Genomic DNA, 27,154 nt, shown 5'->3' with positions numbered 1-27,154 from the left:
GTAGTAGACTAGAGGTAAGGCAGCTAGTCATCACCTCCACCGTCACTCTTGGCTACTCTTTTACCAACGAATAGTGGGATTGACCGTCACATTATAACGCCCCCACGGCTGAAAGGGCGAGCATGTTTGGTGGGATGCGGATTCGAACCCGCGACCCTCAGATTGTGAGTCGAGCGCATTATCCACCTGGCCATGCCGGGCACAATTATGTTCGTATTTCCATGCCCTGTTCCAATCATGCGCGGTTGTTTATGCTACCTGCACTGAAAATTTATACCTATTTTCTTTCCTGATTTGTTAATTTGATTTTTCTGTAATCGTTTCCATTCTGCTTATTGTTGAAGCTCATTTGAGAAACAAACCTTGTTGGTCTTTGGTATAAGAGCAGACTATCGGAGTTATTCGATTGTGCAACCCAGAAAAAAAGTTAAGAAAAGTAGCAATAAGTTTGGTATATACGGATCTATAGTGAAAGGGTTGTACACAACTATCAAACGTTCTTTCAATTTTTTATTAGACAGTGTGGAAAAAGTCGTGGAGGTTCAGTTACGTCATCTATTCACCACTATCTGCGCAAAATTACTGTTAAATCAACCAATCCACTCTCCATAGCGTTAGTATGGACTTTTGATTCGTAAATGAAGTGAATATCGGCGATCAACTGGTAAGAAGCAGACCAGTTATGCAGCTTGATGTCGTAAAGAATTACTTAAGCCTCACAAATGACGGTAAAGCACAATAAAGCTCGTTTCGATTTTTGCGGAGATCACGAAATTTCGCAACAACGACATAAGGCTTTCCTATATTCTTCAAAGTAACAAAGATTTTATGGCTTTATTAGTGATTGAAAGGTTCGTGCTTGGAGAGTCCTGAAGTGAATGATGCGCAAGTCAATGAATACGATGTATAATCAACGAGTATAATGTATAATGTATGTGGAGGCATTAATGTGAATGTACGAATAATGTCAATACTATGTTTCTGAGGGACGTACTTACTACTCGAAGCTATATTGGCATAGCATTAGAACCAGATCTACGATCATTCGGGGGTTTTCTAGCGTCACACGGTTAAGCTTGTGATGGTTCATCTTGAACAAGAAACTGTAGAAGTTACACATTGCCCAGCACAAAAGTTTTAATCTCATTTACCATGAAACATCCTTTGCTATTATTTTGTATGTCCTGTATTAAACAAATAAGACAGAATATCCCACGACGTCGTCCATTGACGATTATAATATCCTGGGAATAAATTAATGCCGGGGGGGGGGGGGGGTAACTGCTACTGAGTATATATGTTTTTGTCAAATGTGTTTGCTTGTTGTTATTTTTTTCAAACAAGTTCAGTCAGATCCCAGTGTAAAAAGGTATATACATATATAGAAGCCTAAATACACAAGTATGAATAACTTTCATGCATACATAGATAAAGATGTGTGGATATTTATGCACAGCGCGTTTAGAAGATTACATTAAAACGATTTCGAGTATCCAACACAGCAAGTCACATGAAAACTACAACCGATATACAGTCGCGGTGAGCTAGCATGTATCAAAACTACATAATATTTATTGTTTTGGGGAAAGGTATGAATCAGCCGTTTCCTAATCTAAATATTCATACATTCAAACCATACAGTTGTATTAAAATCGGGAAATTATAATTTGTAAGACGGAGCTATCCGTTGTACTTAATGATGTTCGAAAACAAGGGAATATGCATTAACTTGGGACCCCAAAAGCATACCGATCAAGTTGGCAGTCGCAACGCCTATATATTTCTATGTAATCGTACTATTGAAACTGGAGCTGGGAAAACGTCGTCCTCATGCACCAGACGTATCATGGAAAGTACCGCACGGAGGAGTGGTATGCTTTATACATGACCACCTTAAGACATGACTTTTTTTTTCAGAATAGAAACTAAGCTACAAGGCTACTGTTAATACATACGGTCATCAGATAGTGCATGAATGAATATGGCAATATGAACTGTAACGACGTGATGAGCCTTCAAAATTGTTTTAATATAACCTACTCAATACATACGGTCATCAGATAGTGCATGAATGAATATGGCAACATGAACTGTAACGACGTGATGAGTCTTCAAAATTTTTTATATAACCTACTCAACCTCTGTTTTACTTTCGGAAAATAACACATTATTTTCCAGTAAGAACCGATAAATGTCTACATTATTCTGTGTATCCAATCTCCAACTAGAGCGACTGTCAACACAAGGTATATACGTTTACAGAAAAGTTAATATATGTAGCAGTAACAGCACCGTATTAATCCGATTGTTGATTTTTAATTAGAGGGTTTTGGCACCCGCATATAAAATACACAACACTCCATCTTCAAAATTATCAGTACTTAAAACAAATAAATGTTTAGCTTAATATAGAAACCCGGTGTTTAGCGTAATAAGTCCACTGACTTATCGCTGAATCACCGGGGGTGATTAGCTCAAATAAAGAATGAATTAAACTCTGTTTCATTCAGTTATTTGAATGTTATATAGATATTTTAGCATTTTGGGGTTTTCTGAGAATAAAATTACTTGTTGAGTTTTCTTCACAATTGCTTGTGATAAAAATGTAACTTTTATTTTTATTTTAAACTTTAAGTTTATAAATTGAAAAACGTTTACATTCAAAAGGGATAACGTACTTTTTTGTTTTTATATTTACTCTGATATTTCTAAGAGTAGTGATGACATGTCGAAAAGAAATACTACAAATTACATTAAATGCAAAACTAAGAAGAGTCTTGATGTTAATTTTTTATCCGTTTTTTTAGACAAAGATAATGATGTTAAATTTATAATAAATTGATAATCATAAATTCGTAATTGGATCATACCTATTAGAAACGTGCCTTGTGTGACAGAATTGTTACTCTCTAAAGTGACTATTCGTTATTATTATTTTAATGAGATTTAAAATTTAAAGTGTAATCTGAACTATCTGTGCAGAATAATTAAAGACGAAAGGAAGAGTGATGTAAGACGGTCACGTTCAGGAAAACAGCTAAACTTGTATATCATCAGTTATGACGTCCTGCCATTTAGAGTGAATTATATGTCACTATTGTTCACGTGACCTGGTAAGTAATCACACTACGGAAGAAGCGAATATAAATTATCAAAAGGCAACCTCAATACTTGTTTTTGAACAATTACAATCTAATGTCAGCCCTTTGAAGTTTTTATGGTTACAACGTAGATATATCAGGGAACTTCACTTTGTTGATATGAAGCAATGGGGAGTTATAAATAACCTAATATGTGTAAAAGAAACACAGTTTAAGTTCCCTGCTTTTTTATACTTCTGCGACTGATTTACGATGAGTGACTGGCGATAAGACATGGGGGCTGTCTTACATCACACTAGTATTTATGTTCTTTGCGCCATCGTCATAGATAATGCGCAACTTGAGCATGGACCTTCCTTAGCCTTGCTTTTTAATTAAATTGCTAAACTTAGCATTTATTTCGAATACCAAATGTTATGACTCAGATGGAGGGCTCTTACCCCATATTGGGGATCCATTGTATACATCATTATAGGTGAACAACTCCAAACACAAGAACTGCATTTATTTCAATACCAAAAAACTCTGTGTTAAATCTTTGTTTTAACTAGAAATACATCTACATTATATATGAGTCCATTCTGAAATATTTTGCTTTTTCGTGACATTTATATAAATTGGTAAAAACCACATTCAAGGTTATGGTGGCCGTCTTTTCTCACCTTCCCCTAAATGCTTCATGAATCAAAAATACTGATTAACTCTCTTCAACTTTGGATACTGAACATCCAAGAAGCATTTGTTTTTAGTCAAAATTTTACTAGAAGAACAATAGGATATTTTACAAGCTTAATTATCTGAGGACTTATAAAATATTTTATTCTAGATAATTGTAAGAATAAGTTGGGTTTTCAAAGAGATTTGTTTTTCATTAGAAAATGTCAAAATATATTTTTGTAACATCTACCTAATCTTTTACAACTCTGGAGTAAAAAATATTTTTCCATGTCTTAAAGATAATTAGATTCAGCGTTATCCCGAGATCCATCCAGCTTCGTAATTACATCGAAAAACAACACAACGCATTTACACCAAACTGTACACTTAGCATCAATAATAAAGAAAAAAAGTTACTATGTTCAGAATACGACTTATTGACACCTACACATTGCGGCATTTCATGGGTGTCCGAGTTACGGTGATGGTAGTTCAGAACGACAACCGTCATGACTACTGAAAATGCAACCATTACCATCGTGCAAGCAAAATATGTGCCTGTAAAGAAAAACAATATCTCAAATCATTATTAGTAAGAAAGATTATATATTTTTAACAAAATGTAGAAACACATACACACATATACGAATAACACTTATTGTATTCATATCTTTGTATATTTAAGATATTTTCCTTTAATATATCTGTGAATGTACGTTCATGTTATCTTCAAATATGTTACACTATTTTTCATTGTAAAAATTGTTTTTATAATGATTAAAAGATTATCTTATTCGGAAACCAAAAACAGCTTTAAGTTTATCATAACTGAAATGGAGCAAAACAGATTATTTCATTAAATATGCAGCTAAACAACTATTTCATGAAAAATGCAAATAAACAGATTATTTCAAGAAAAAAATGTTTCGTCATAATTAGATTAGCATTTCTAGTATTTCACACAGTGTGAATAAAAACACATTTCTAAAATCGAACCAAAACCATATCTTGAAAATTTAAAACTATCCTAGGTTATTTATGTAAAAAGTATTTTTAAGACCGACCTCTTATCATTCAAACGTTTTTTACATTTTGTCAATTAAATCCATTTCTCCTGTCCACTTAGTTATTCAGAAGAAACAAAACTTCATCAATGAAATTATTCTGGACTGATCTGGATTAATAATGAAATTCAATTAAACTAAACTACTAAGCAATTCATATTCCCCTCATAGGAAACAGAACGCGCAAACGAGTTAAAATTAGCAACTTTAAGCTCTTTGATGTGTCTTTGAAAAAAATATTTTTTTTTCCGACCAATACACGCCTTAGAACTAATATGGTTGAAAAATTGTATGTAATTATTTAGAATTAAATCTAATAAAAACACTCTGTAAAAATAAAAGAGACTTATTTCACAAAAAACAACAACAACATGTACAATGTATCTGTAAATTACATTATAAAAAAGCCTTCAATATTAATAACACGAAAACATTCATATTACATAATCACACGTATAAAACAGAGTATGAAAGAGTGGACAAGGTAGGTATCTATTTACATGTATCATGCAAAACATGCACCAAAGTAAAATATGGATCGACGAGAAACGAGTGAAAGTATACGGGTAACATATCTTACGTAAGAAGAATGCTAATGAAATGTAAGAAGTGCTTATTCGATTAAAACTTTATACAAAATACGAGGTTTATTCCGTTAGAGCCGGAAATACGTAGGCTCTGTAACAGCGCAGTGCAGTCACGTAAAAAGAAATATCGATTTTAAGCTGAATGACAATCTATATAAATATTTATCGTTACATTTATTAAATGAAATTCAAGCTCATACTTTGAACGTTACCACTGCTTTGAAACATGACAAATAATTTGATACCATCCAGTCCTGTGATTAAACTGGTGTTTCAATATAAATATTCAGAGCTCTTATAAGCCCATGCACTAAGCCTAATTACTGCTAGGCATTCTCTAGTTTCGAACAATACCTTTTGATATATCAAACTTGCCAGCCATTACGAAGCTACATAATGTCATCCCACTGATTAATCATACCTCATATTATAGATAAAACTCCCTAGAATCCTTGCTACCTAACTTCAACCTCAATATTTTACTTCAATTCATCTCGCACTTAGCTGGCCCGATAAGATACAAAATGAACGAAGTCGGCCATTAGCTGATCATGATTTGGGCTTCTTATCTATATAAGCTAAATAGATCTTTCTGTAATGATGACAGCATCACCGCGTATGGAACAATTCTTGAATTTTCAATGAAGACGACAAACAAATTCAAATACACTTTAGTTATTCTACTCGACGTTTCGGTTTAGGCCTTTTTCAAATGTCTATGAACGTGACAGGTTATATAACTGAGCTTAAATTAGAGTATCCGAAAATAATATAAAACTACAACGATATAATGGAACGGTGCACGGTGCGTACTAAAAGTATTGTTGAACGGGTTAGATCATAAAATAAATGTCAAAATATATAAATAAATATACAAAATAAATAAATGTAGGAAGAATAATAACATTATAGGGGCCAGGCATTGTATCTGTTAATGGAAGGGCGTTTGGATAGAATCAAAAGAGATTCATTAAATTTTCTGTCAAGAAATTTGTCAAAAATCTCTAAGAGTTTGATCCGATATGGTGTCTCGTTAAACATTTCCTTGTGCGTTGATTGAATGTTCAGTAGTGGCTTTCTCCGTTGTCAAGATTTGCCGCAGCACGAATGTGTTCGTTGATCTTCAAACGCCCTTCCTTTAACAGATACAATGCCTGGCCCCTGTAATAATATTATCATTTATTTATGTTGTATTTTTTTTATTTTAACATTTATTTTATGATCTGCTACTCTAACCCGTTCAACAATACTCTTAGTACGCTTTATCCTGAGCTGTTCCAATACATTGTTGTAGATTTATATTATTTTCAGATACTCCAATTTAAGCTCAGATTTGTATTCTGTGACGTTCATAAACCCGTGAAAAAAGGTATAAAACGAAACGTTGAGTAAAATAAATAAATAAACGTTTATTTGAAGTTGTTTGTCGTCTTCATTGAAAATGGTTTCCATTCTTTAGTCAACACTGAAAGTTTTGAAAATGATAAACAATTATTGGATTGCTTAGCAATTCTAGCGAGAAAACCATAGAATCATAGTCTATTTCAATTAAGAAACAAAAGGACCGATAACTTTACATTTGTTAGCCATACTTGTTACAAATATAAATATATAAGAATCTCTGCTATATGTGATTAAAATGTATATTTATTTAAAAAATCTCGTTGTTAGTGCTGTCAAGCGCCTCGTTGAACTTTCATTGTTTTTACTCAATGTGTTTATTATAACTCCGTTTCTTATCATTTTTACTGTCCCGAAGAAGACAGTTTTTGCATTCCAATGAGTAACAAAGATAAAATATGTTCCGTAAACAGTAATTAAAAATTAATAGCGGCGTTTAGTAAGGTTAAGGGTTTCTTTGCGTGTTTAATGGTAAGCACAAACTTACACAATGGATTATCTTTGTTGTGCTTATCGCGGGTATCGAAAACAACTTTCTTAGCGTTATAAACTTTCAGAGTTACCCCTGAGCCACTGAGACAATCATTCCTTGAAACACGTCGTTCATACATAAAATATGAATTATTTGCTTGGATTAACATGTTATAACTTAAACAGACGAATTTCGCACGTAGTAAACGTAACTTAATAAATACAACATCAAACTAAGGATATCACCAGACAAACACACAAGACGCACAGGTCGACAGACACAAACATCGCACCTATCAGAGGAACTGCATCTGAGGTCGGTGGCATAGTTTCCGCCACGAGAAGCAGAAAAACCGTCAGGGAAAGTAGGATGGTGACCCCTGAAAATAACAACAAGCGAGCATGGGTAATTCATTCTGGGAACACGTTTAGACCTACTACCACTAGGTAATCTAGGATTGATATCCACGTGCAAGAAGGGAGACAAGTGGTGGAGACTTCACCTATGATCGACACAGCGTCAGATGTCGGAGGCATGTTTTGAGCTAGCTGAAGCATGAAAACCGTCAAGGACAGTAGAATTGTCACACCTAGAAGAAAAGTTTTACAAATGTATTACATAAAGTTATTAATTATGCGTTCCTCTCGAATCCTTACGTTACATATTGGATGAAATGTTTAAACTTTAGTATCTTAGAAGTTTCTAACTCAATTGAAATAACGGCATGCTAGAAATAGACTACTGAATATTCTGAAATATTGGTGTATTACACGTGTTTTCAAATAATAAATGTGTTATATCAACACGTCAAAAATGACATTTTTCATGTTCCGGATCAAACAATGCCTTAGAAAAAATGTTCTTCTTGCTCCACTAGTTTTTAATTTTTCGAATTAATGAATACAAAACGTTGTCGAAAAATTAAAAATTAGTGATTCAGCCTTGGCGGAACACGTGTCAAATTCTTCACAGAACATTGAATTTGATAAGGATCAAATACTTAAAAAAATTAAGTTAACAAATGAATTCAACAGAAGAGAATTTCTTGAAATTATTAAATATAAAATAACTTTGAATAGAGATCTCGGCCCAGGTGCCACAGAAGTGAATTTTTGGAAATCTATTCTGTAGAATGTACAGTATAATATGCAAATTATACACGTGCACTTGCTGGTATAAAAAATAAAATAAAATGAAATTTCCTGTGTTTCTTCTGAAACATGAAGAGTTTTTAATTGTTTATAGTTTTAACTGTATGTTTTACTTTTAACTTATCCATTAAATTATTGTGCATTTTTAAACGTTGAATGTATTTACTCATTTAATGAAATCTATGCACCAGAATGGTCATAGAACATATTGATAAGGATATGCTCTGATTTTCGTAAAAGCTTTTTTGGAATTACTAGAACAAAAGCAAAATAACTATGTATCTGTGTAATTAAACAACATCTTCAACAAAATGGATAAACATCTCGTACCATTAACAAAATGAAAAATAAACATGTAAAAAAAACGTAGCTCCAAACTCATGACTTCACATTATCACTGCCGATTTTCAATAAAAACTTAAATCGTATAATTTAAAAAATCTTAAAGTGTAATTATTTTAATCTGATGCTTAATCCGATACTGCATTCGAAACATCTGAAAATCATCTTTTCATCCTCTCTCCCATCGGGGTAAAAATTGTATTACTTGCGCTACAGGATTGGAAGATATACGCACTTTGTTTGTAGACTATCCTGTACATTGTGCAAACAAAATTATATCAAAGAAACATATACTGGAAAAGATCATGCAACGTGACAGAGATGTAAATAAAAGGAATATCAATCAGTCTTTCGGTTCACATAACTCTTCTTTCCATTTGCCACAGAAATAGTTTCCAAAACTTTTAACTTCATTGACAGTAAAATAACTGTTTGTTTGTAGTAAAGCAAAAAGCTGCACAATGGGTTATTTGTACTATGCCCCTCACGGGCATCGAAATCCCGTTTCTAGCGTTGTAAGTCCGTAGACATATAGTTGTGCCAATGGGGAGTAGTAAAATAATTGAAAGTTCCTTTACCAGGAATGAAAAGCTGGCCGTAACTAATATATTCTCATGAAATAAAATTAAACCTGTATATATATTAGACATTGGTAGAGATTACTAATATTTTTTTTTTTTATGTTTGAAAAACATTTACGTTAAATACTCCATCTATAGCAAGCTCTGATATTTCTTTATTTATCTTTCGTGTATTATAAGTATTGTTTGCCAAATTTTGTTTATCATTAAACGTGTTTTGAAAAATAATTTATTTCCAACATTGAAAGACACATTCAATTAACTGAAACCTGCCTTGGGCTTAAGGCTGGAACTAATTGTGTTTTTTTAAATGTTTTACTTGTGAGGTTTTTCCTTTTAGAATAATAAAACATATTAACCTTATATAAAATATTATTGAAAAGTACTACGCTGTTTTAAACGATAACTGTGTTACTTTGAAATCAATAGAAAATTGTTGTGATCATTAAAACAGTAAGGAAGATAAGGAAGAAGTTTCTTTCACTGTGAAACACCAAAGAAGTTATGAGAAAACTACGTAACTACGATATTATTTTCTAAAGCAGCTTTCTCATTTGCGGCAACAGCATGACTGTACAATTGTTGGGTTCTATTAGCCCTCCATCAGCCTTTTGTTAATTGATCTCAAGATGTCGATTTTTAATTGTTGCCGCTAGGCCTCTTTCTTTAAGGTAATCTGTATTATTTTACCCTGCACTAGGTTCTTTCCTTTGCCTTATGTAAGCTGCTACTGGTCAGTATTAAACACTGCTACACCAGTATTAAAAACTGAACATTTGATATATGTTTTTTTTTTAAACGAACCATTTTGGTTTCATTACAGAATTAATTAATTTCTATTTAGAAACACATAATATCAATGTATATAGTTAGATATGGTAAACACTTTCCGAAAAAATAACATTGTGGCCACTACTAGAAACGTTGGTGAGCGAGGAATCTTAGCGCCCACAGAAACAATCGTTTGGAGAATCACCGGTCTAATGTTATTGAAGCAGAAAGTTACTGGATCACTGAAACAATAATATAGAACAACTGGGATGAATGCAAATGACATAAACATGAATAGAATAGAAACTGATTTCACTTCTGAGAAAATAATATAAAACTATAATAAGCATCTGAGTAATCAGTTAAATGTTAGTCCTAAAATGACTAGAGTAAAAGACTACGCGAATCCTCAAACAAAGCCCACGGTAACAAGGATAGAAAATTGTTACAATGAAATATAAATTGTGTAAGGTATAAACCTGTTGTGAGACCCTAAGGTATAGACTACGCGAATCCTCAAACAAAGCCCACGGTAATAAGGATAAAAAATTGTTACAATAAAATATAAATTGTGTAAGGTATAAACCTGTTGTGAGACCCTAAGGTATAGACTACGCGAATCCTCAAACAAAGACCACGGTAACAAGGATAGAAAATTGTTACAATGAAATATAAATTGTGTAAGGTATAAACCTGTTGTGAGACCCTAAGGTATAGACTACGGGAATCCTCAAACAAAGCCCACGGTAACAAGGATAGAAAATTGTTACAATGAAATATAAATTGTGTAAGGTATAAACCTGTTGTGAGACCCTAAAAAATAGTCTAAAGTGACTATGGCAGAAAGCTAGTTACTGTCGTCACCAAACAAACTGTATCAATTCAATCATGTAGATGGCTATCGTAGTGACTGGAACAATTAAAGAGATGAACGCTCATGCGATAACTGAAACATCTTTATAGTGGAAAATTGCTGTGGTCATTGGAACAATAATCTCACTTAGCAAGGTTGTTATGATTATTGAAGCAACAGTGTGAAGGGGGTACATAAAAATACATTATATTTGTGATACAGCACAATTAAAGTGAAATGATAAAGAGACAAACATAACCACTCAAGTAGGTTAAAGCGTTGTGTAATAGACACTTATAATTATATCTCAGTAGGTATTCTAAAAAAACATCTTTATATTGTTGAAGTATTGGTTTTAATAGCTACAAATTGTATAAAACTTTCAAAAGCATATTTTACAAACATTAAATATTATCTAGGCTTGGGTACTTGCTTTAACTAGTTTTCAGTATAGCACTATTATTTTATTATATCAAAATCAAGTTTTGATTTAGCAACCATTAGTAAGTTGCATTTTTAGTTCTAAGATTTTGAAATGTAACATACCAAAGCTTGTTGAGGTATTTTGAACTATTTTCAAAAAATTATAACGTTAACCGGTATTTCAATTTTATACAGAGGTTGGAATACATTATATCAAAACGAATTTGAATATAAAATTCAACAAATCAAGTGACAACCAGCCGATATAAAATCGCGGTGGAACGAAATGTATCAAAACTGCATTTTGGTATTAATTGGCATTATGTATAGGTAGTGTGATGCCACCGTAAGTTCATCACTTTTTAGAAGGGTATGTAACAGCCTTTCATGACGCAAGATATTCATATATTCAGATCATAAGGGTGTGTTAAGATAAGGGATATCACTTGTACGTAATGACATCGGAAAAAAAAATGGAATATGCATCGACTTGAGGCATCAAGGACCATCCAGAAAGAAACCTACAATAAGTCGTACCACAACCGTAGTAAACATAGTGCAGCTTCTTGTAACAGATGAGAATCCTAGAAAACAAAGGTTAATAACAAAGGCCGTCTGCGTGCCTCAAAAAACAAATACGGAAAATACCCAATAAATGGTCTCTGTCTGGACGAGCTACAAGAGTCATGTGCTCATAAGCTGCTTCCATGGCATATCCGTTTAACTGCTGCATGCCTGACGCAACTGGGGAATGAAAATCGTATAAACTTATTTTACACGAAAACATAAGAATGAAATCACCTATGGATTTCTGTGCCATCAGAAAATTGAAAAGGGAACTGAGAAACTGTTGTCCTCGCACACTATATGGATTGTGGAAACTCATACGAAGGAATGGTGTGGTTTGGACTTGACAGTTTTACAACGCAGCTCTTTGAAATGGAAACTACGTCACAAGGATTACGTCAAGATGCATGGTCGTCAATATAGCAGGATCGGATATGGTAATGTGAACTGTAACTATAGCTACGTGCTTAGGCTCCAAAATAATTTTAATATAACTTACTTAACTTCTGTATTTAATCTGCCAATTTTAATCAGTTTTATTTTTTAAGTAAAACTCTTTCATATAGAATTAATAGTAAACCATTTTTTAGGGATTCGTTTTGCATTTACTTTTACCAACCAAGGTTTTAGAAAAGTCTACCCTGTTATTGTACTTAGACAAGAATCGAATGTTATGTTGCTAGAATATATAATTTAAAGTTCTCAAACCAAAAAAAAAGAAACTGAGAAAAATGTCGCTACAATCTATTTCTACCTTTACAAACTCCTCGTGGTTAAAATGTTGAACACACAAAGGATATAACAAAATTGAAGAACAGCGATTATAAGAAGATTAATTTGACGGCTACATTTTTAATCAATTATTTTATAGATAGACTAGTAACTTCCTATTGGAAAAAAAATGTTTCTAGTTAAGAGTTTCATTAAGAATGTAGGTGAAACGTAATTCACTTGCTGACCTATAACAAAAATAGTACGTTACTAAATCTTAGCTTATCTTTTGTGTTTATTGTTTCCTAACTATAAAACTGAAATTTTTTGAGTTTAATTATCTAGTTTCAAATTAATTCATTTTTCTTTTGCTATGGTTAGAAATTAATATAAGATATAACATGCTGAAAATTGATACAGGTAAGTAATTTCATCTAAAACAAAATATTTAAACAAGAATACTTCCATCATTTTAGACTCGACTTTCTTATACGGACGTGGAACTAAAATTAGTTTCCGGTAAAAACACAATTAACCAATATTAGAAAACAAGAGAAAAAGTAATTTTTACAGATTACTAAAGCATTACATTTAAATTTATTTGGAACAATCTTCTAGTAAAAAAAAATGTATCGTGCGTCATTAACAATTATTTGTATTAATAATGAAACTCAACATATGTTAGAGAAAAAAATTACAAATTCTAATGAATAGATAGATCATGTGTATAATGCACTCTGTTCGTATTTTATCATGATTACAATCCTTAGATCTATTTTTACCTCTTAAGTGAACTATCATAATTAAAGATTGAACATTCAGTAAAATGTATTAATAAACTGGTCAGATTTGTGTACATTAAAACCTTTCTTTTACCTTGAGTGTAGACTACAGATACTGAGACGACGAGTAACTTTAATTGGCGCAATCTAACTACAAGATAACAAAACATCGTTGATACATTTTCGAATGTTATTTTGCATTATTAGCTTAACTGACTAGCCTAAATCTCCCAATCGAACCTCGTGAGACATGACTGGGTTTACGGCCGAAAATGCCGTTAATAGTGAGGATACTCAACGGATGAAACAATACATTCTAATGTTTATAAGTAGAAGCGCATATTTAACTAGCTATATTGATGACCAGGTTAATTTTAGTTTAGCTCTAAGTACATAGTTTGCTCGGATTGGAAGTAAGTATTAATTATTACATGCAATAAACCTACACAAATCCCTAAACATTACAGTGTTTGAACAGATATTTTCTACACATTGAAGTCAAAATATAATACCTGTTTTACCCATCGTGAGCTATAAAGTTTATTTTTAGCTTATTGAGCAAATCTCACTTAGAAACTGTCAAAACTATTCCATCGATTTATCAGTTTAATAGCCTTACATGACAGTAAATTGTTCCAGATGCTTGTGACAACAGATAAGATATGTAATTAATAGTCGTCAGACATTAAGGATACTTCATGAAAATAACTAATAAATGCTTTCGTTTGATAATAGTGCCAGTTACATTATATCTATATAGATAATTTATTGAGGCATCAAAAGAAGATTTTCATTTGTTTAAACTTCACAGAAAGTACAATTTACGACTTTGTAAATTAGATAAAACTTTAGTGCCTGTAATTAATATCAATTACTGCTTATGTAGACAATAAATGAATTTTGAATTCAAATAAAATCTACAGAAATGATACACAAACCATAATATTTTGAACAGCAGTTGTATTCTGACGAGTATTTTATGAGTTTCAGTAAAGACTCTAATTTTATAGCGATACTAACGAGTTGTATTATTCCTATTAGCATAATTTATTTCGAAGAGATATTAAAATAACCTTACTTAAGATTTTTAAATGATATTTATTGCGTGATTAGCGATTATCCTGATTTCCTTTATGTGAGAAAAAAACTCCTTCTGACAATATACATGGTGTAAAAAATTGGAAATACTTTTGAAATATCATACCAAGAAAACCGTTTGATATAGAGTAACGCATTTTGTTGCACATGCAAGAATAAATTTTTAAGTATTATTAAAGTATTTTTATTATAGAGTATTGTATTGTTTGAAGTTAAGCACAAAGCTACACAATGGGCTATTTGTGCTCTGCCCACCACGAGTATCGAAATCCAGTTTCTAAGGTTGCAAGTTCGCAGACATGCCGCTGTGCCACTGGGGGGCTTATTATAGAGTATAACCACCATTATTCAACATATGCACCACGAGTAACACGCAAAATGTCAAGTCTGCACGAAATCTTCTTCCAAATGTTTTGCAACATCGCAGAAGTAGCCTTTGTGAAGGCTTCTTGAATAAGTTGATGCAATTCATCTTTACTTGAGATCTTACTAGCGTAAACCACGTACTTTACGAAGCCTCATAAAAAATCCGTAGGCGTAAGGTAATGCCCAGAGAAAGCAGGTGCCAGCTGATCGGGCTTCCCTGCCCAATCAACGACTTGGGAATGTTTCATGAAGTGTGTTGCGGACGCTGAGGCTCCAGTGTGAAGGGATATCGTGAATCAAACCGCGTGTTTCTATGTTAACCGGGTATGATTTTTCAAAGTGTTAACAAAAATTATCGGACGCCCTTTATAATGGTTGCAATGAAAAAAGCGTAATTTCCTTTGATATTCAATGTTGTGCATGTAAGCGATCCAAATTATCAGTGCCAAGGACTGTTATTTGTGTAATGTGTTTTCTTGGTGTAATGCGCATGGACAATTTTTGAAAGAAATCTTACAGCAAAGCCACTCAATCATTTTGAACGTTCAAAAACTAGATAAATTAATTTCGTCTTCAATTGAAAGTTTCTGTTTTATCTTGGTATTATGTTATCAATTTGTATATATATAAAGCAGCTGTTTGTCATTTAAGAGCTGCTTGTCCTTTAAGATTATTTTATTTAATGTAACAATACAGTTAGTAATGTGATTTTGGATTCGTAAAACCTACTTGCTTAGAGGTGTTTTGATACTTGGGTATAAACTGTCTAGCATTGAATTGTTTACTTGGAAGTTGTTGTAATTTTTTTATTATACACTATCATATATCAAATATCGTGACTTCTTGTTTTTATAGAAAACCTACCAATTTGAATTGGTTCGTATTCCAACGTAAGTTCGAAAAGATGTTGTTATAAGAATATTTTATAAATGTCTTCTACTGCTTATTGGTTAATTATCTCTATTCTGTAAGATCGTTTGGAAAAAGCACGAAGAAGATAGTAATTTTAACCATTCACAAAACGTTGACAGTATTGTATTTCTCTGTATGATCAATGTGTGATAGTTCTTAATAATATTCATTATGTGTATGTTGAATAATTAACTAAATAATTATAAAAAATCGTTAGTGGTTTATTGCAGCTTTTTCAGTTACGTAACTGTAAACTCAAATGTCAATGCAGCTTAACTCAGTATTTCTCTAAACCTGCCATTAGGTGTGTATGTAATAGCAGTCTAATAAAGTGTGAAAAATCAACGTAAACTAATTCATGATTTTTTATGTGGAAAAATCTGTTAAGTAAAAATCTCTAATTTGAAGTTTGTCATAAAAATAATATAGTAAGAAAATTAAACGTTTTAGCGCAAAACTGAATGGCAGATTATTTATGGTGTTTACAATAACAAGCAAACTGAAAGACAAAAATCCTTTAAGTATCTTAAAATAAATCAATTAAAAAATATGTGTTAATAAAAGAACTGCGTGGGCAAGGAATGAACAAAATATAGAAAAAAAACAAGGTGAAACATTCACCAATTATAAACAAATTTATTCGCGAATTTTTGAAAATACATGGATTTCTTTTATATGCATTAATCTTTCTGCTGGGCTGATCGTCTTTTGATGTTGACATTGTATAACTCTATTTTTCTATTGCTTTTATTTAAAAATTATATATATAAAATTTTAAAAGACAAACTCTCTCCACTTTACGGATCCTACTAACTAAATAGAAATCACAATGAAATAATACAGAGTGCATTTATCGGCAGATGTTTCGTAGTCAGTATTTTATTGGCAAAAAAGTATCTTCTAATATACTTGTAGAAACGTTATTAAATATTGAAGCATTAACTGCATTTGTTATTGAGTTACTTTTACAAAACATTATTACAAGAGCGACCTACCCAAAGTTAATTTTTCTCCAGAATCTGGTGGTAAGGCAAAACCAAGCAAAGCCATCGAAGAAATCAGAACACAAGGAATGATAAGATTGAAACCGTAGTAGAGAGTTCGACGTCTGATGTGTAATGTAAAGGTTATATCGACGTAAGGTTCGGGGCAGCAAGTGTAATATATTAGATTTCGGACTCCTGGAAAACCTGAAAAAAATTAAATGTACATACGTATATGTTGTAGCTTATGGTGATTTTTCTATTTAACTAGAGATCTGATTGTATAAATAAAATTATCTCCCTAAGATTCTCATCATCACTTTTTAAAAATGGCTCCAAACAGTTATGTTAGAGTTTATGTAAGCAATATATTTACGGATTAAAGGTAATGTCACATTTAATCGAGTTTAAATGGAATATCAATTATTTCAGTTAGTGACCACCGCTACTTCTAAGACTTTCTCTGTGATTATATTATGTTATTATACATTTATCTAAATAAAAAAGTTGCATCGCCTTTGTTTCATATTTTGTAAGATTTATTTGATTAAACATTACTAATACACTAAGTATTTTGAATAATATAATAATATTGTTAATATTTAAATTATTTTATTGTCATGATCTAAGAAAAGAGTTAATTCAAGATTCTAAATTATTGAAACATTTAAAAGCTGGCATTTTCAAAATTGTATTTTTAGCTGGTAATGGTATGGATGTTCTTATAATATAAACGTGATGTTACAGTTCACCCCATCATCTACTAAAGTAAACCCCATTTAGTTGTAAAACTGGATAATCTCAAAGTTGCTTTGGGAACGAAATAGTATTTACTAAAAACCGTAGAATAAGTTTGAACTGTGGTTAAAAGTTATAAAAATATACCAGAACTTTGAATCTCTTGAGAAAGGTACTATGATAATGATTAGTAAACTAGTAGATATATCATTACTGTCACTAGCAAGCAGCTTCATTTTGATGACAAAGGGTTGTTGTTATTTCCTTTATTAATCTGCAAGCTAATTATTTGTACCGATATTGTTTGGTTTGCTCTTTGATATTTCTTAATAAAAACAATAAGGGGCAAACAAATACTTAAATATACTTATAGAATGTGTTATAATTGTTTATTTGTACTTCAGTACAAAGCTACACAATGGGCTATCTGTGCTCTGCCCACCACGGATATCGAAACCCGGTTTCTGGCGTTGTAAGTCCACAGACATACCGCTGTGCTACTGGGGGGCTTGTGTTATAAAAACCTTGATTTCCTGAAAGCAATCTTTGATGAGAGCTATCCTGTATGATAAGAAATAAAAGTTTCTAGTGTAATTTAGCAATGTCTTGACTATATAAATAAATACAACAGTAATATTGAATGAAACATTTTCGAACCTTTATCGACTTATTTATGCTCACTTGAAAAAGAAACAAATAGTATTACCGCCAGAAAAAAACTATATATGTGTTCATTTGTAGCAAATAAGTCAAGAGTTTTTGGAACACATTATGATATATTTTTCACATTTATCGTGTTTCTTGGGGTTCAATTTATTATAGTTGCTTTTAGAATGGAAATTATATGTGAATTTGGAAACTTTTACGTAATCTGCTTTTGTATTCTGCAAAAGAAATAGTAAAATAAAACAGCCTTAACATAAAAAAATACGTTATCGCAAGAAAGCGGCTTGTATGCTGAAATCTAATAAAATTACTGTCATAGACAAAGGGCCGAGTGAGGCTTAGTGGTTAACGTGCAGGAGTTCGAAAAGAAATATTTAATGTTGGCGCCACTATGCCGTTCAGTATGCTGCAGGTGTGTCTTAAAATGACGTTCAATTCCATTCTTTGGTTTAAAGCCAGAATAAGCAGATGCTTCTAACTGGCTACCTTCTCTCTGGCCTGTAGTTTAGAACTAGGGACTGATGTGCCTGAACCTTAGGCGTTTCTGACCTGATCGTTTAGCTCTTGTTCCACCGGGGAACTCATACATAAAAATGAATAGTCATAAGACCTGTTTCCTAAAGTAACTTTTTTATCCATATAATCGTGCTGAACTGTTTCCAACTAATATCATTTGTAACACTTAATAAATGTAATATGAATTCTTTATTTTTAAACCATGAAAATGGCTCTAAAATACTGAGTGTAGCTTGTAGTTTTTTGTGTTTTTTTTTATCTGAATTAAAGTAATGAAAAAACATTTTTTTATAGCAACTACGTTGTGTAACGCAGAAAACTGTGTTTCGGTACACGTGGTGGGCACAGCACAGATAGTCCATTGTTTAGCTTTGTTCTTAAAAACGAAACAGACAAATAAAACACCTACGGGAAACTATTTGGACATATATATGTGCGCGTGTATATGCCCATTAATAATAATGTTTTTAACTTCTAAGCAACATTTTAATAAAACATTTATATAGCCTTTTACAATATTTTACGTATGAATTTGCTACCTCTAGGAGTACTACTATTCACATCAACATTAAACAGTTGTAAGTGCTACTTAGTGTTTAGCCTGTCTTGCCTTAGACTGGAAAGCCCACGGTTTGATACATAATATCCCCTGAATATGCTCTGTACTTCCAACAGTACAACGTTATAAATTTGACTGACACTCCTGCTATTCAATTAACAGTACCAGTGAAGAAGACAATTACTCTAACGGTATGCCAGCTGAGGGATTTTATCCCAGGGCTTTTCTCTTCTCCTTTAGGGAAGAGGAAATATTATAAACTGCATAATAAAGCATTACTGAGTAAAAGGCAAGTGAGCATAAGAACCATTTTCGGCCTGCAATAACATAACAGTACATTAAAAAATAAAGTAATAAAAACATACTCTATACAGCTGAATAAACGTCATTTAGCACAAGTTTTACTGCTGGAACTAATAAAATGAAATTCATCTAAAGTTTTTTCACTCATTACACTTTCGAAATGTTCATTTTATTACTTCAAACTTAAAATTAAGATCAAAATCTAAGTTTTTTTTATTTACAAAATTAATAAAAAATTAACAGCATTATTGAACGAGGCTTAAAGTCACCTCTAGTGAATGTCAAACAATGCATAGACTTAATGCTTCTACCTTTTGTTTGACGCCATATTGAAATTTTGATTCTACTGTTACGTATAGTTGTTTTCTTGAACATGGAACAATAGGTTCGTCTCCCCCTTTCCCTAGTGTACATGTATTACTGTACATGCTTACAGCGACCTTTCATTCGATCTTACTAAGAGAAATACCTCTTAAATCCCATTCTCCGTTGTCAATGTACGTTGAAAGGTCTGCTTCTTCACTGGGTAGTAGGAGGTCCAGGGCATTTCCGTCATAGGTCCACGATCCGAATTTCATCACACATTTCTGATCGTCAAAAGGAAACCACGTGATGTCAATCTTGCACGTGCTTTTGAATATCCCTGGAGGAATGTACGAACAGCTGCCATTATGTTGTACCACCACGTTTGTAGGGAAGGTACTGTCAATCCTCTCGTCTGCACTGAAATAATAAGAAAAAAACTAATCATAGTTTAACCATTCTTGTCTTTCGTCTGATCTAGTTATCGACAACATTATTTTTCTCTAAAGTTGTAGAAGCTATCTTTTGTAAGGGAGATCCACAAAAATCAATCGAATGTGCGACAGAAAAAGCGAGAAGATAAACGGGCCTTTAGTATTTTTCATTGTTTTAATACCAAAGCCTATCCAAGTATCTTATGAAAACCAATAGTTTCTTTGCATGGCTTCATTACAAAGAAGAAACTTTAAATTAAAACTTACATCATAATTGGTTCGCGTGCCAAGTAATTTACTTGTAGTTTGAAAAAATGATAATCTATAACTTGTACGCAAATTATACCCGAAACACACAGATTATATGATTCCACAGCTTCACAAAACTCTACTATAGAAATTTTTAAATATAATGTCATAAAATACTTTTATTTGTTTTGTACAAAGTATTACATTAAAAAGCTGCTTGCAGACAAACGATTTACTTATGTTCCTGTACCTTCGTCAAGATAAGCTGAATTCATTATTTGTATCTAAACTTATACTTTTGTTATTCTTTTCTATGTCTACAAATGTGCTTTAAAACTTATCCCTTTATAATAAAACTTTCGACTTTATGAGATTATGAAATATTAATAGAAATAAGACTGTGTGATTATATTTCAAGTTGCACCATGTGTGTTTTAAAAACACACTTAATGTAGATGAAAATATTCCATTTGAAGTATTGTTAATTTGAGCTTTGTTCCTTTAAGTACAAATTAGATAACTCAATCATTGATCATCTTTTTCTGCTTAATGTCACATATCGTAAAACGAAACGACGCAACTTTCATTCTAAGAGAAACCTCAGACACGACTCACGGAAAAAACCTGTAACCGTACACTGATCGAATTTAAAGTTTGCTAATTAGTTAATATCACCTGGTTTAAGTGCACATTTAACTTGAGGTTGGGGTCAGTATTCTTTATAAGCGCGCACCTCTCGTTTATCATTAGAATCAATACACTATAACGTTTAAATTAAAACTAAGAGTTGCATAATATGAATTGGTAGTTTATACTTAGGTGGCGCTACTTTGTTTAAATATGGTTATAACGTTAAATGGAAGATAAATCGTTTTGGTTCCATCATATAATTTCTTGTGTTTTGAAGAACATTAACTTCAATGTACATTTGATTGTAAAACATTTCATTATTGTGCTACAATTTTAGCGCAGATTCTGGAAACCATAACTGTTAATGCCAAAACTCACAATTTGTTTTCATATCCCACAGAAAATAAAGCAATTTAATTTTGCTCAAAGAAAGACTAAAAATATAGTAGCCTAACTAAGTAACCGAAACATTAAATATTATGTAAAAAAAAACTTGAAAAAATTAAGTACCGCAGAGTAAATTTGTGTGTGCAAACAATCAATCGTTTTGATTTGCACAGTTCTTGTTTCGTGATCTATTGAAAGAAAGTCAACGTAGATTATTTTTACAAAATTTGTTAACCCTAAGAAGTTTATAGTTCATTATTTAAATACTGTTTTATTAGTTAATCTGTAGTAAATTGTTTTTATCCAAATATTTCAGTTTACGTCATATTTAACATTATAATATTTTAGGGGGTTTATATTTTTTCAAATCTACATTAAAATCTTCGACTATATTTGTACTTAGATTTCAATGTTTATGAACTTTATTTCAAAACATATTGAATAAGAAATCAACATGTTATCAAAGCTATTTCACGCTTGTTAGTGTTTAAGAAGTATTGCACAATTACTAATTAAATTATAAATTTAAAAACAAAACAAACAAGTAACCATCTTGTAATAGACTGATAACCAGTTGATATTTTTGTAGGCTAGAATTTTACAATTAATACATTTGTATTGTTTATTATTCAGAAGGAATTCTGATGTGATAGACGCTGCTTAATGACTACAAACTTCTTGAAAGCTTAGGAAACGATTTCTTATATATAAATTATGAGTTAGATTAATGTAAATGATTTTGACTTGCGAGTCTGTTACTGTGGTGAATTAATTAGCAAGTTTGTCAGTTTGTCTGTTATTTCATTTATGTTAATATTGAGTTTGTGTTTCATCGAAGTGTTAGTGATAGTGTCATAAGTATGAGAGAAATTCAGAAAATAGCTGAAATGAATAAATTTGCGTCTATTGTGAACTTGCCCTAGGAATTCACGATAGTTAAATAAAGTTGTACAACTTGAAATTCAAGAAGTTAGATGATTTCGTTATAATTAAATGGACTGGAAATTGCCTAAGCAGTTTTTTAACGAGCAATTAAAAAAAACAAAAATCTCGCCTACAATATAAACCGTTAATTACTATGGTAAGAGTATCTCACAAAAGAATATTATTCTGAAAGGATAATTGGTTTAATATTTCCAGGATATTTAAAACTAGTGTTAACAAGAACAGTATTTAGAATTAGTTTTAACATGAAGAGTATTTAGAACTAATGTTAATATGGAGAGTACTTAGAACTAGTGTTAACATGGAGCGCATTTAGAATTAGTTTTAACATGAGGAATATTTAGAACTAATGTTAATATGGAGAGTTTTTAGAACTAGTGTTAATATGGAGAGTACTTAGAACTAGTGTTAACATGGAGCGCATATACAATTAATGTTAACACGAAGTGTATTTTTAGGTAGTGTTAATGTGTAGAGTATTTAGAACTAATGTAGTTAACATGAAGATTATTTATAGCTAGTGTTAAAATGGAGAGTATTTAGAACTAGCGCTAACATGGAGAGTGGTTATATGCAACAACAAAAATATCCGAATGGATTCGTATTTGTTACCTGTTATACATGAGGACATCTGGTTTCCAAATGTATTTGGGTGCTATCCGTATATCTCTGATTCCTCCGTACTGAGACACGTTCCATCTCAAATTGACGTCTACCCATTCCTAAGGTAAATATATAGAATACATAAAAATGTCTGAAACCAAATGGAAGTGATGTTATGAAAGATCAATGTCGTAATACAAGCCATCTCATAACACTAATGACTTTCGTGATAAGAAATAGACAATGAGCAAGAACAAAGTAAATATGATATTTTACCAGCCATCCCATAATACTAATGACTTTCGTGATAAGAAATAGACAATGAACAAGAACAATATAAATATGATATTTTACCAGTTTAATATTAAATGGCTGTTTATGCACATTCGAAGAAAGTCTAGATATGTTGTAAGCTAAAATTTCTTTCCAGGTATGTTGAATTTAAATATTTACTGCACAAAATAATAATATTATTTTATAAAAGTCATAACTGCACTTTACGCTTCAAATATAGTACAGTACAATATATATTGAGGTTTATTTAAACCAAACACTTTCAAGGGCTTTTTATCAGGTGAAAACTGTTGGAGTATTCTATCAGTATGTGTAACTAAATTGTGACCTATTAGTAGATTTATTCATTTAATTAAAATAATTCTCTATCAGTCGTTCTATGTATTCCACCTGTTGAAAAGCACTTGAAAGTGTTTGGTTCAAATAAGCGTCAATATACATGTGAAGTATTAGTCTGAAAAATACCTTTTTGACTGGTAGTTTTGTGAAGCAGTATTATTGTTGTGCACATTTCGTATTTAATTATTTATTGTTATCGATTGTTAAATAACAAAGTTTTAATTTAGATTTTTGTATTATGTAAGACAAAACTTAAATGTTAATGAATTATACAAACTTGAAATAGAATCAGTAATTTAAGACGAGGAAAAGGACTCTTTTGGAAGGAACTGAGGCAATAAACTATTAAACTGACAAAGGTAGTAAATTCATACTGTCTATTAAACTGACATTTGTACGAAATCTGATAATATACTATGGTATACTGATAGCACTAGAGGTTTTTAACACAAACATATTTTGTTGAAATTGTTGGAGTTTAGACAGGATATAATATTGGTATTCGAAAAATTGTTTGTCTATTTTTAGACAAAATCACATTGGGAATCTCACCCCGGATTTTAGCGTTGTAATTCCGTAAATTTACAGCATATAGAGAAAACTGTTATATTTAAAAATCTAAGCAGGTTTGACAGCTACTCTTAAGACTAATGGTACAAAAAATACAAAATATATCAGAACTGACAGTGGTACGGATTTTAAAGAACATATTTGCAATGGTAAATGGTTAGACAATTACATTTAACAGAATTTTGACAGAGGTAAATAACAACAAAATAACCATCATTTATACCAATCTCTTAATAGTAGAAAACAACACAAGAATTCATTGTATATGTTTACAATGAGAAAATATATGATATAACTTCATAAACTAATTGTTAATTTGGGTTAGTAAATTTTTAAGTTTAACAAGGTATTTATTGAATAATTTACAGTCCAAGTTACACAAAACTTGTCAATAATTAAACTATGTTTGCCTTTATTCAAACATGTTTCAAATAAATGGTAGAGTCATTTAATAAAAGCTACTTTTTTTTAGTTTAAAATTAATATTCAGCAGCTAGTAGTGCACAATTGTTTGTGACTTCAAATTATCCTTATTTACTTTTGTTATTATCAAAGTTTGTAAAAGTAAAGTCAGCTTTCGTTTAAACTTTATTTTTATGTTTCCTGTGGACATTTTCTCACGAAGAGAATAGGAGTGCATGGCGACAAAAGTTTTTTTTTTACTGATATGCAATGATGATGTAAAATGATTACATATATATATATGTCCACACTGTTAGCAGTTACAGAGTAAGTTTACTAATTATGATAAAAGGTTTGCAAATTGTCTCAAAACGGTTACATTTACCTTTAAAAATAAACTTTTTATATGGCCTAGTTGATTTCAAAACTTTATGATGTGTTGCAAAGCACAGCGCTCTTGACGCACACATCACACCCCCGGGTTTAGATAAAAACATGTATCAAAAAAGTAATGAATATGACATTGTCCAAACATAATCATTCTGAATGATGTGATTTGGGTTTTCAATATGGAAACAGAGTGTTGAAGAGTTTCAAGATGAATGTTATGTCATTTATCAGCAAGAAATGTCTCCAATTTCTTCAGGAATATCAGAGTAGAAAAACCTTGTGATAATTTGATAGACTAAGATATAATGATCGGGCAGGTTAAGGTAAACGGCTAAAGCCTCTCTATGATGGGTCAAACAGTTTCAGATAATCCTAGTTCTGAGTTTAGTTAAACTATCATTTTATAGACACAATGAAAAAGAAGTTAAAAACATAAAGTGATTTATAGTGCGTTGATTAAACCAAATCTATACTGAAAAGCTGTGACCTATCCAGAATGGAATCAATTACACTGTTTACAGTAATACTAATCCACTGTGGGTTACGCTTTTCTTTGGGCTGCTCTCACGTATAATCAGGTCTATCTGAGAGAAAAACAGTCATGTTGACTCGTGTGACCATATTAACTTTTCATAATATACGGGTATCCACAGTTTTCCTTATTGCCCCACTGTGTATGTAAACGTGAGATTCACGGGATGCTACATGGGCCGCTTTACCATTGTATTACATAATTTTCTGAAACTAGTTTTTGCTGTTGAACTTTGAATATATTTAAATTGATATGACATTCTTTTTTTGCTTCACAATGCGTTTCAATGTGCAGTGGTACCGATCAAGCATGATGGTTTTGGTTCCTTGTTAATTTCCGTATTTGCGGTTTTAGCAGGAGCAATCCATGCCGGTATCATGTTAAAATCTGTTGTCGTCAACACATCAGCAATTTGAGCCACAAATGCATTTGACGTGTCCAGTGTTGAAGGTTAACATGAGAGGATAACCCTTACATCTATATGTATATACACATATATATATATATATATATATTACACACCTGAGAAAGAGGTCCCATGTTGTTCCACATACACCATTAACCATTATACACAGAATTTATGGGCCTATTGACTATCTCATAATTCAGTTTTTATTTAATCTAACTCTTATGCATTTAGTGTTCTGTTTTGTGAAATCCACAACTACATGCTAGAAGAAATCCAGATTCAAATAAATATTGACGATGGTGTATCAGAGAACTCTATACCCATACAGTCGCTTCTCAAACAAAACTATAAAGCAACACCAGATATATACAAATACTTTGACGGATGCACTAACTAAATGTTTAAGGCTTGACCCTTCACAATTACATTTAGAAGCCAAAATCTAATAAAACCGTTTAAGGGGATTGAAGTAACAACAAGCAGACATTTAGCCTGACCGAGTTACCCGCTTACCGAGTGTCACCGTAATTGTTATTGTGCTACATTTTAAACCTTCCCCTAGAGATAAAGGTTAACTGAAAAATAGCGTGTTCGTCTAAGATAATTTTTAACAGATGATTGATTTTAGAAATATAAATTCGAACTTGCACAAATATATGCTCGATATTCAAATATTAAACGTTTGAAGATACAATACTGTCACCTAACTACTAGGAACTTAATCTTACCTTTTCCGATGGGTCGGCGGTAAGTTTATGGAGTTACAACGCTAAAATCAATGGTTCGATCTCAACTGTCGACAGTTTGGTTTGGTTTGAATTTCGTGCAAACCTACACGATGGCTATCTGCGCTACCCGTTCCTAATTTAGCAGTAAAAGACTAAAGAGACGGCAGTTAGTCCTCACCACCCACCACCAATTTTTGGGCTATTCTTTTACCAACGAATAGTGGAATTGACCGTCACGTTATAACGCTCTCACGGACGAACGGGAGACGGCAGTTAGTCCTCACCACCCACCACCAATTTTTGGGCTATTCTTTTACCAACGAATAGTGGAATTG

The 27,154-nt window shown here is 31.9% G+C and overlaps 1 protein-coding gene across 9 annotated transcripts in view; it reads right to left on the bottom strand.

Moving 5' to 3' along the window:
* LOC106473452 (neuronal acetylcholine receptor subunit alpha-7-like) overlaps positions 1–27,154 on the bottom strand; it is a 146,710-nt gene that overhangs the window by 1,933 nt on the left and 117,623 nt on the right. For 6 of the 9 annotated variants that reach the window (XM_013934136.2, XM_022402932.1, XM_022402926.1 and 3 more), the window contains 5 exons: positions 23,165–23,274; positions 20,074–20,327; positions 16,835–17,029; positions 7,575–7,661; positions 4,207–4,316 (listed from right to left, as the gene is read on the bottom strand). In XM_013934136.2, the coding sequence (XP_013789590.2) occupies positions 4,207–4,316; positions 7,575–7,661; positions 16,835–17,029; positions 20,074–20,327; positions 23,165–23,274 (756 nt within the window). Of the gene's footprint in view, positions 1–4,206; positions 4,317–7,574; positions 7,662–7,784; positions 7,872–16,834; positions 17,030–20,073; positions 20,328–23,164; positions 23,275–27,154 lie in introns of all 9 variants that reach the window. The other 3 variants (XM_022402923.1, XM_022402941.1, XM_022402937.1) reach the window with 1 other exon arrangement.

Source organism: Limulus polyphemus, unplaced genomic scaffold (assembly GCF_000517525.1).
Source record: "Limulus polyphemus unplaced genomic scaffold, Limulus_polyphemus-2.1.2 Scaffold130, whole genome shotgun sequence".
Lineage (NCBI taxonomy): Eukaryota > Metazoa > Arthropoda > Merostomata > Xiphosura > Limulidae > Limulus > Limulus polyphemus.
Note: the sequence above shows the minus strand (reverse complement) of the source record. Positions and strands in the feature narration are given on the sequence as shown.